The sequence below is a fragment of the Oculina patagonica genome, unplaced genomic scaffold, assembly GCF_052425735.1.
Source record: "Oculina patagonica isolate OP01 unplaced genomic scaffold, crgOcupat unplaced457, whole genome shotgun sequence".
In the NCBI taxonomy this organism is placed as follows: Eukaryota; Metazoa; Cnidaria; class Anthozoa; order Scleractinia; family Oculinidae; genus Oculina; species Oculina patagonica.
In genome coordinates, this window is record NW_027558316.1 from 1 (window position 1) to 11,636 (window position 11,636).

The 11,636-nt window shown below is 38.2% G+C and overlaps 2 protein-coding genes across 2 annotated transcripts; one reads left to right on the forward strand and one right to left on the reverse strand.

Annotated features, from left to right (window-relative positions):
- Window positions 1–47: 47 nt before the first annotated feature.
- On the forward strand, window positions 48–3,746 carry LOC144640765 (ATP-dependent DNA helicase RecQ-like). The gene is made up of 3 exons (XM_078499842.1): window positions 48–389; window positions 504–761; window positions 1,344–3,746. The coding sequence occupies exons 1-3, from the start codon at window positions 105–107 to the stop codon at window positions 2,979–2,981; spliced, it is 2,181 nt and encodes a 726-aa protein (XP_078355968.1). The 5' UTR covers window positions 48–104; the 3' UTR covers window positions 2,982–3,746.
- Window positions 3,747–4,410: 664 nt separating this feature from the next.
- Window positions 4,411–11,570, reverse strand: LOC144640764 (uncharacterized). Its single transcript, XM_078499841.1, has 8 exons — window positions 11,245–11,570; window positions 10,999–11,145; window positions 10,673–10,892; window positions 10,349–10,425; window positions 9,509–10,127; window positions 8,314–8,600; window positions 5,564–7,564; window positions 4,411–4,781 (listed from the first exon to the last, which is right to left on the reverse strand). The coding sequence occupies exons 1-8, from the start codon at window positions 11,333–11,335 to the stop codon at window positions 4,429–4,431; spliced, it is 3,795 nt and encodes a 1,264-aa protein (XP_078355967.1). The 5' UTR covers window positions 11,336–11,570; the 3' UTR covers window positions 4,411–4,428.
- Between the last annotated feature and the right edge of the window lie 66 nt (window positions 11,571–11,636).

An 11,636-nucleotide genomic window follows, 5' to 3' on the forward strand; every position in this document is an offset into this window, starting at 1 on the left:
CTGCCTCGTACCCAGACGCCTCTCTCTAGTTTGGGGACATGGGCGCGCAAGGGAGGAAGGGAAGGCGAAAGGAAGAGAGACGTCTGGCGGATTATGTTTTCAAGATGGCGGAGAGTTTAATGGCGGACGATTACGCAATTTTTAAAAATGAGTTTAGACCAGTTAATTTTGCGTTTTTAGAAGAAAAAATCGTTTGTCCTCATCCATCTTGTGAAGTGGAAGCTGTATTTTTTCAGAAAAATGGACTCCAACATCATTACAGGATTCGTCATCCTGAAACACGTTTCCAGCCTAAAATCGAACAAGCCGCTTTTGTTAAAATAAAAAAGTTGCATGCCAAGGAAACAAGGAACGTCTTGGAAAAGCTTTTTGAGACCCGATCACGACAGGTCAGTAGTTCAATACATATTTATACATATTTATGAGAATATTCGTTTCGGTCTATGATTTTTGCATCCATAATTAATGAAGTTGAAGCTAAAATATTTCATTCACGTTTGTAGGTACCCAGCGACGAAACCATTTACTCGGTTGGAACGGCAAACGACAAGCTGCGAATTGTCGCAAAACGGCCGCAGGAAGCTGCCAAGATGTTTGCCATGTATTTGCTGCACGCCGGTGTTTTATGTGAATACTCGAAAGGCAACAAACCGAATATTATCACAGTTTCCACCGCCAGTTTGTTAGTTGATTTTAAAGCTTGGTTCAGCAACAGACCGAAAGGCACAGTTATAATACTAGAGTCATGCTTTGTAAAGAAGGTAATGTTTAAATCAATTACATTTAGATTTTAATTTCACGAGATTTGTACATTTATGCTGTTTAATTAAATTGATCTGCTGAAAAATTATTCAGAACAAGCTATATGAGTGATGCTCGCTCTTCAGAAAGAGGTGTAATTCGTTTTATGATTTCGAAATTTTGTACCTAAAATTATCCTGTTTGGCAAAGGGTGTAATGGGATTAACTATTCTGTAATTATTTTTCAGAATTCAGTTACCCTTCTTTTACTTGAATGATAAAGGTCGGCACACACTAGGGGACTTGTTGCATGGACTTGCTTCGGGGACCAGTCCCCTAGTGTGTACTAGTATTTTGTATCAAAATTCTTGTCTGCCGGTTTAATTTCTGGGACTAGTCGCAGGGATCAATAGTCCCATAAAATGGTCAATTTTCTAGTGTGTACACACTAAGGGATAAGTCCCTGTGAATATTCACTGTGATTAGTCCCCTAGTGTGTGTCTAGCTTAAAGCACTTTCGTCAGGAGTTCTCACATAAACTAGTCATGGCTGACATAATTAAATTTTTAGATTAATTATTGCTTTGTTTACTTCATTTTAAGGTGATGGATAATTTTGTCACCCCTCTGGAAGAGCCCACAGTTGTAAACGAGTCACCTATGTCAATAAGCCAGACTGGAGATGTTGCCCTAGACACATTGAAAAATGTGTTTGGTCATAACAGTTTCCGTGGGAAACAACTGGATGTTGTAAATACAATTTTACAAGGACATGATTGTATAGCATTATTGCCAACTGGGGCTGGTAAAACCATATGCTATGCAGTTCCAGGAATTATTCTCCATGGAATTAGTATAGTCATTACACCCTTGATTGCCCTCATCCTTGATCAGGTGCAGAGACTGCGGGGAGCTGGAGTTAATGTTTCTTATCTCATCTCAAGCATGAAGGATGAGGAGAAGGAGGTTGTTCGACACAACCTTAGCATGCCCAACCCATCGTACAAGTTTCTTTTCACCACCCCTGAAACAATAACGACACCAAGTGTCAAAAGTTTAATTCAACTCATGTCTGCAAATAAAACACTGGCCCAATTTGTAATTGATGAGGCCCACTGCATTGACTACTGGGGATTTAATTTCCGTCCCAGTTACTCCAGCCTGGGTATACTTAAAGATTATGATGTACCCATTGTTGCCCTGACAGCAACAGCCACTGACAGAACTGTGTCTGTCATAAGTCTACAGTTGCGGTTGCAAAACCCAATTATCATTGCCCAGTCGTTTTTAAGAAGCAACCTGAATTTCAGTGTGGTTTCCAAGAAGTCAACTGTAAAAGATGACATTGCCAATCTCATCAATGAGAACTTTTCAAACTGTTGTGGCATCATCTATTGCTCGGAACGGAAAGATACCATTGAAATGGCTTATACCTTAAACTCCAAAGGTGTTAATGCAACATATTTTCATGGTGCGTTGGATCCATTTGAGAAAAAGGAGACAAGTTCTGCATGGCTAGAAGGACGAGCATTTGTAATGTGTGCAACATCTGCCTTTGGAATGGGAATTGACAAACCGAATGTCCGCTTTGTTTTCCACTTGACACTTCCCAAATCTCCTGTGGAGTACTACCAAGAAGCTGGCCGGGCTGGCCGAGATGGTGCTCAATCTACATGCACAATATTTTTTAAATTTGAAGACAGGGGCAAACAGCTAAGAATGATTTCTACCCTTGCTGATAACGAGCACAAAATTTTAGCACATGAAAGCCTCAATGCCATGTCTATGTACTGCATCAGTAACAACTGTCGAACCAAGCAGTTGCTTCAGTACTTTGGCGAAGCAGTTCTCGACTGCAACAATTGCGATGTTTGTCAGAGGGCGGATCACCAGGCAAGCAGGGATGCCTCCGAAGATGGCAAAAATGTGATTCAGTGTGTTCAGGGCATGATGCAGCTTGTCCCCAAGGTCACCTTCAAAGCCATTGCTCTTACGTTTGTTGGTTCACGCAGAAAGGAGGTGACAGCAAAGAAATTTAATCAGGTGGATAAATTTGGATCAGGCAAAGGGCGATTTTCATTCCAGTCTGCTTCAAAGTTCATTCAACTTCTTGTTGTCAGGAACATTTTAAAAGAAGAACTTCCAAGCTCGACCGAATCAACCAGCACTGCCACAATTGCAGTTGGCCCTGAAGCAAGGGCACTCTTAGAAGATGAAATTAGTGTTAATAGACTAGATTGATGATTTGATTCAATTTCACGCTTTTCATAATTAGATTTTATATTGTGATGGTCTTTGGTAAATAATGACAAAAAACAAAGGACAGGAATTGGATTCTTCTAATGGCAATTTGAACCATAACATTCACTTAGTGTAGTTTATTCATAACTCGAACCTTCAAGTGAAATTGAAAATGATTAAATCTATAGGGAGGTCGAGTTATCCAGGGTAAAATTAGTAACAACCTGTAGCAGAATCAGAAAAGGATCAAGTTAGTTGCTGAGGGTATGAATTACAGGATTCTGTATTCTTTTACAGTCAGTCATCTTGCAAGAAATGATACGAAGTTGAATTGATTTGGAAAAACACCTCTTTCCAAGGTTGTTTCGTTAAACTCACTATAGAGAGACAGTTTTCCCCAAGAGGAAAATGATGAATATGGAGAGAGACATAAAAACAAAACCATTTAGTAGCATTTTTTTTTTAAATTGTGACCACTTCTTGAGTTTACAGAAAATTTGAAATTCATATTGCCAGGATTGGGTGATTTTCATTGAGCAACTGAAGTAGTGCTTAGAAAGGCTTTTACATGTAATGACTAGGATAACTTGCTAGATTCTCCTTCCCAATATTTGTCTTTCATGTTATCACAAGGAGAATTTGGCAGTAGATTAACAGACACAAAGAGCCTGTGAGCCCTTGTTATAATTCTACCTCAATCTTTTTGACATAATTTTATTACAACATCTTTGAGACACTTTAGTATTCATTGACTGTGTAATCAATTGATAATACAGAAAATAGGAAATTAATTTAGCACCTTTTACTTAAAACTATAGGCTTTTTTCAGCCAGTTGATGAAACCCACTAGTTTACTTGAAATAACCAAAACCAACACAAAAAACCCATCCCCATCATATCATTATTTTTGCTTTTACAAAAACCTCTTCTCGGCAAAATTAGTTATACACGTAAGCTAAAACCACAAGTCATGGGCATTTCTACAAGATACCTCATTCACCTTTAGTAGTTCCAGTATGAGAAGATGACAAATTGACCCCTATAAATTGTCTGAATTTCAATTATATTATAATACAGTACAATGTAATCCTGAATCTCTCTTTGCTTTTGTGGTGTTTCTGCTAAGTCAATATAAAAATGCTATGTACAGCTAAGAAAAAAATTAGCAATGTCAGATCTAGTTAATGTCCATACTTCACCCACAGAAAAAGATTGGAGACTCAACGGGGATTTATAGGGATTTCAAAAGCCTATAACTGGACATGTATGAAGCTTATTTAGCATATCCAGAGGGGGGGGGGGGGGGGGGGATATACTGTATGTCTCTTCTGCGGGGAAGGTATGGATACTAATCAGATATTACTAGTTCAAACCGAATGGTACTGACTAACCAACAAAGATTGAATAAAGTCATCTATATTACAGCTGAATATTTTCATGTTTTTTTTTAAGGCAGTGACCTCCTCTCAGGAAAACATTCATACATCTTTTGGCCAAACTTCTGAACAATCTTTTCAGTACCCTTTTGATAAACATCTCTGAGGCTTTTTGTGATGCTTCCATCACGTTGCCCTTGCCAGTTGTACTTGTGGACTGATGTGTTGTCCTTTGTTGGTTGGAAAAATTTTTCCTTCAGGCAGAACCACATGCCTTTCAGCTGATCGGGCATTGCATCTTGTTCTTTGTGCTTGCTGGTCACATGCACATCGAAAGCTTCCTTGTCCGTGTAAGCTTTTCTCACCTGGCCAAACAATTGAACGTTTGCCATGAGTCGCTGACACATCTGTACACTGGTGTGACCTGTAATGTTATAAAACAACAACAATTGTTATTGTTCTAAACAATGATGCATTTGGGGTAAATCTGTTATTATATAAAAAATAACTTTCAGTTGGTGCAAAAATGTGTACTGATATTTGTCACATCAACTGCTTTGGAAAAACCGATCTTTATGGAACAAAAAATGCACCTTATGTTAAGCTGGGGGGGGGGGGCTGGGCATTTGAACTTAGCTGACCAACCAACCCCAGGGCATTTGTGGATGTTCGAAAGAGTTGCTAAACTCTACTATGGGCTATGTCCCTACTATGGGCAAACAGTTGCTGTCAAATCCCCTGCCTATGCCCGGCCTCCCCCCCCAACCCCCCCCCCCCCCCGCAAGCAGCTTAACATAGGTTGGTGCATTTACTTGGCATTAAACTGGGGGAAAAAATTGCATGTGGGAAAATATTCAACAAATTTGTGCAGCACCCAAATATGGTTAAAATGTAATAGTTATCTGTCAGCTACAGCGCATATACATGACAGAATTCCTGCGACATGCGTCAAATGTCAAGATTTGTCAAAAAACTTGTCAATGCAGCACTTTCCCAGTTTTTCTTAAGCTGTAATTTGTTAAAAGTTTGTTGAATATTGAACAATTTTATTATCCTGCTTAATCTTGTGAAATATCGTCTGATTTTTAGCCAACTGTGGCCTTGAGTATCAGGTGATATTGCGTGCGCTTTCATGGAACAATCTGGGAAAAAATATTTGATGGATTAAACAATGTAAATCTACATATTTGTTATGCTGGGATTTACCTGACACATAATTCTTGAGCGGCTGCACTATGTAGGTCTCTACATACTCATCCAGGTCGATGTTGGCCCCCATGTTTCCTTTCATGCTTATGCTGCAGTTCTGTTGCATCATCTTTCTTACAGCTAAAGGCCACTTGGCGATGAAATTGACCACATGAACCAGAGATTCAGTCCAGTAGTTCTTCATGCGGAGTTGGCAAAATATGGGTAATAGAATAAACCATACAGTCTCTCTACTTACACCATTTCCATACTTGGTGGCACTGCAATAGAGATCTAGCAGTGGTGCATACAAGGTGATCAGTTCTGAATGGTAACGAAATGATTCATCCTCTGTTGTTCCATCATGTAGCCACTTCTTGAAGGCATCCAAAAGCACATCATTGTGTGATCCGCAGCGACGCAAGGATGCCTTTAGGTCAGACTCTGAAGGGAAATAGCTTGACTTTTTAAATTCTTGAACAGCTGCAAGGCCATAAGCTATTCCCCCATCGCGTACTGCTTCTTTGATGCGACTCAAATTTTGTTCTTGAAATTTCTTTTTACCGAAGGCCTCCTGTGTAACTTTTGGCCGTTTCATGACAGTGTGAATGATGTAATGAAAACCTCCATTGCCCATCACTTTAAAACAAGTTTCACAAAGATATCCCTTAGTGTGCATGTCACCTGGAAACTCTGAACACCAACCATATGCTGACATGGAACGATTTCTGACACCCCTGCACACTTTATTTGTTCCATTGTCACCAACAATGATTGTTGGGCATGCTTTGCACATAGACCGATCAAAAGAAAAACCATCACTTTCACCTTCATCAACTTCCACTTCATCATCATCAGCCAAATTTTCACAAGCATGACCTCCCTCAAATCTTTGCCACAACAGGCTGTCTTCCACACTGTCAGGCTCACTTTCAAATAATTTCACAATGTCATTCAGCTCCATTGCCTTGGCAATGTCAAGTGGACTTGGCATCTTTGCAAAAAGTGGGCCAGAGCTTAATGCAAAGTGTTCATGGAGAAGTTTCACCAACTTTTCATTTTTGTTCAGTACAGCCAAGGTGAGAGGTGAAGCACCACACCCTTCTAAACAGTTGACATCAAATCCAACATGTAATAATGTCCTTACCAATGTTTCATTGTTCTCTTCCACGGCAGCATGCATAATTGTTCTGCCAAAGTGGTCTGTAATTGACGTGTCCCATTCACAACGTTTTCCTTCCATCTCATGGAGGAATTGTTCAAAAGCAGAGGAATCTGAGTTGTGTACAGCCTTCCACATTTTCTTTACCACACTGTCATACATTTTGCCAAATTTGCTATCAAGTTTATCAAACATGTTTTTCTTGGATTTTGAAGCAGGCTCAGCACTTTCAACATTTCCACCATCCTCATCATCACCATCATTATCAATCTCATCACATTCTTTGTCTTGATCATCATCAGAAGCAGAAACAAGAAAGGATGAGTCTTCCTCATCAGAATCAGCCTGGTTTGACGCAGCACCTTCAATACTCTTTTCTCGGCTGTCAAGTTGCGACTTCAGCTCCTTCATCTCTAATTTGTGTTTTTCCAAAACTTTCAAAAATTCAAATCTGCCCCGAGCTTCTTTTAAGTCAAATTTTTTTGTGTTTTCATTGAATGGCAGGAAGCAAGTGTCATGGTCGCAGCTGATACTTAATTCCTTACCAAACTCCTCTACAATGGATGCAGTCCCATTAATTGTAGAGTTATCTTCCAGGGACAAAGGCAGTATGACAACATCTGACTTATTTGTGTTTCCAGGTTCAACCATTTCAGGAACTTGAACTGCAAATTTATCCTTTTTCTTCTTCTGCTCATCCAAGTCTTGCTTGCCAAGCCATTCCACAAATTCCTGCTCAGTCATATCCTCAAAGTTTTTGCCGGACATTGGAATGTTGTTCAAGCCCATCTTTAGAAGTTTTAGGAAGAAGCAGTCCTGTGCATCGTTCCAGATCTTCATGTGGTCTAGGTGACTTTCTAGTTAAAGCAATAAAATAATATTGTATATATTTTTTAATAAATGATTAATTTCATTAAGCAAAAAATTCACACTGGTTACTGGTTTTAGTTTTACAACACGTATATGTAACACTTTTTTCTGCTATATATGTAGCTCTAAGATTTAAGTTGAATTAAAGTTTATGTATGACTTGTAAGCTCAATTGCATCATTGAATAATAAACAAAGATCAAATAAGCACATTTATGAAATTTAGCACCGAAAACTAGAGAAGTACATTTTATTGTTTCAAGGTCTAATAGATTGGATCTCAATATATGTAGTAACAAAAGGACAAAGCAACACAATTACTCTATACTGACAACTTATTCAATCTTTAAGGCCCAAGAAAAATATCTACTTACATTTTTACAGGGATGTAGCTAAGAAAGCACTAAGCTGCCTCATCAGCAAACCCAGCTGGCTTATATCTGGCTTTAGCAGCTCTAAAAGTTTACCTAATCATTATCATGTGAAATTTCAGCCAGATTTAAGTTCTCTCTGAGCTGGTGAAATTAACCAGCAGCCATCCCTTAGCAACATCCCTGTTGTTAACTATATCAGTATATAAACAAGAGAATAGGTTATGAGAATTGATAAAATGATCACTTAAGATGAAAGACTTTGATTGTTTACAAATTATCCAACTAATACTAGAAAAACTTGTATGGAAATAAATAAAACAAATTTGTGTTTTAATACTGGGGCTGTAGGGATAAAGATCTCACCTAATAACACATCTTCAGCTACCAATTCTTTAACAGGACGTTGTGGCTGAGTACAGGTCTCTTCTGTTTGGAAAAGGTCTTCTATCCCTTCCAAATTGGGTACAAGAGCTCCACGTCCCGTGAAATTCCACATCTTTGGCCCAAGAGATTTGATGAGTCGGTCATGTCTGTGTTTTCCTCTGTACATGTTAATGTTATCCATCAACAGGATGACTGGTGTTTCCACAGGAAACTTGTTGTCGATGATTTTGGAAAAGTTGGTCAGCCTTTCATCAAGAAAATTCATGCTAATGGATAAGAAAAAAGAAAAGACAAATAGTTATATATTTGACAGCTACTTAAAATAAAATAAAAATTCTGATGTGAAAAACCTAATTTAATAACTAGTTACAATTAAGGTAAATTTGATTCAATGCCAATGTACTGTATTCACATTAATCCCACCCTGGGAGCCCACAACAGTTTTAAGCAAAAAGGTAACAAAAGCAAATTAATTGAAATCACCACGAATATCTTCAATCTACAAAATGACAGTATTTTCTTTCTTAAGCTTCAGTTAAATCTAGTGATTTAACTTTCCAAGTGAAATGTTCATGTACTGTAGCACCCATTATTCAGATTTTTCACTTAAATCATTTTGCACTACTAGACTGTACTTGATTTCACAAATCAAAGAGTTCCTATTGGTAAGATCAGAAACCCACAAGGATTGAAACACGTAACTCACTATGTTTTGCATTGTACAAAGCGTTTGCACATTCGTTTAAGTACCATATTTGGAAAATCACGAGAAACATTTAACCAATCAAAAGAACTAAATTTGGATTAAATTGGATGGCGTAATCTTGTTTTTAAACAAGCTAGCTTGGTTGAATAAAGTTAAATTTGGTTAAATTCTTCTTGAACTAGTCTGGAGAACTTTGCTTCAATACACTTAATGTATTTCTTTAGTTCCTGTAAGAAATTTACGGCGTTTAGGTCTAAATTAAAGCAACTCACCAGAAAACCAAAAATTATGTTGCATGTGTCATTACGTGTATAAAGCATTCCCATACAAATTCTTTGTGTTTCCAAATATGGTACCTAGCAAAAGGAATATTCAATCGCTGCGTGTGCGTGTTACCGTTTCAACCCTAATGGGTTTCTGGTAACTAAAGATAACATTATATTGTGTTAATTATGAGCAACAACTTACATGGTATCCCAGTGAAGAGAAAGACCAATTGCATTCAACATATTGATGAATTGTTTGCCTCCTCCATAACTGATGCACAGCAAGCCAAACAGGAGTGGAAATTCGGAAGAAGTTTTAGATGACCTTATATTCAACAGGGCAGCTAGGGCATGTGATGCACATTTGAACTTGTATTTGTTCGTTTTCATAACATTTCTCTCAGGCTTTGAACTGCCAACCAAACTGTCCAGGATGCTGTTGATTAATGGGCAGTGGTCCTGAATATTTGCTACAAAACCATTAATCCTGTCTGGTGTTATGAGATCATGCCTTGAGGCAATGTCACCACTTCTAAAATTCTCTGCACCATGGGAGGTAAGGTGATGGATCTCCTCTTGCAAATGCCGCTTTTGCTGGTCATCTAGAACATCAGTTGCTCTCTCGTTGAGCCTTTTGATCTCTTTCTCGTACAATGTTATTAATCCACCCACATAACGATCTCGTTCACAAGCTTCTTTGGCATACTGGGTTACCAATGACAATAGATCGCTCTCCTGCAGACCTTCAATCAGTTGTAGCCATATCTGTCTCATTACCTCTTCGCTCGCCTGGATCTGCCTTTTCATTGCTATTATCTCATCTGGAAGGGAAAAAAAAGAAAAAAATTTATTAATCAAACAAAGTCAACCTCTAGAGAATTTTACATGTGGATCTGTTGAGCTGTTATGCTGGTTTGAAATTGTTTAAATCAACACTAAATTCAAATTTTGAAACCATATGATTAAAACACTTGTAATATAATGATATATCAGTGATGTAATATTATTTTGCACAACAGTCAAGAGCTTGAATCATATTTACCTGGATCATCATCAAGGGTCATTGTGTATCCCAAAGAATCGAACCTTGTTTTAACTGAAACATTGACATATTTATATCTTTTCTACATTAAGGAATATAACATGAGTAAAAAACTATAATAATTTAAAAAAAAACTACAAATGTATATCTATGATACTAACTGGTGTGAGCGCCTCTATGCAGGGTCATTGAGTATGTTAAACTTTAACTTTTCATGAAAATATCCTAATTGATTTAAACAGTCTGTGTTCATGAATTGACTACTATAAAGGCCATAATTTCTAATAGATAGGTACTAGACTATCTTTAAAAAGAAAAGGATACGTCCGACACCCTTTTTTCCTTATTCTTCTCAAATCGGAGCTTGGAAACACAGCTTTTACAGCTCTTGATAAGAGGCTCTTGTCTCCCTCAGTGAGATCAAGATAGTCCAACAGCACAGCTTGGTCAGTACTGGACCCTTCTTTCTCTTCAAACCCTTCTGTAATCCGCAAATATAAGTCATCATGTCTTGAACTTATCTCTCGAGAATTAAGAGACCTCTCTGAAAAAGAAAAACTTATGTAAGCTGAACGAAGAAACAGTAATTCATGTATTCTAATTCTTTATAAGAACATCCGCCTTATAAATAAAAAAATTACTACATGTACCTATCTGCCTTCTTTTTGTGGTTGGTAAGCTCTGAGATTTCGATCTAGGTGTAAGGTCGTGCTTCTGTGTTAAATCGGAAAGGCGTCTTGAGCAAGAAGGTCTCGCTTCTTTCACAGGAGTACTTGTCAATTGTTCGGTGGATTTACCTTTAAGAGAAAGAAAATATATGTAATAAACAATACTTCGTGCTGTGTTAAGCCATATTTTACAACAGGCAGCACATTTTACATAAAATTAAGACTTACCTGATATCGTCAATTCGTCAAATGATTCTTCGAGTACTTCAAGTTCGTATGAATCTTCACACATATCATCTTCGACTTCGGTGGCAGCCATAAGTGCCGAATTATCACGTATAACGAAGCATTGATCGATCTACATATCAATCACATCGTATTCTTGGATGAACTAGTGGAATTGTACACTTTTAAGGCTCAAAAACGTCGAAAAAAAGAGGATGCCAAGAAAACGACAAAATTGCCAAGAAATCAACACGTTTTCTCGCAGGCGTCTCGCTCCCTTTCCTTCTCCTTCCCGTGGTCCCTCGCGCTTCGCGCTCGGCACCAGTCACTCGCGCTTCGCGCTCGCTTTGTTCTTTGTCGGAGAAAGAAAATCGAGGCGCCTGAGGAGGAGGCAG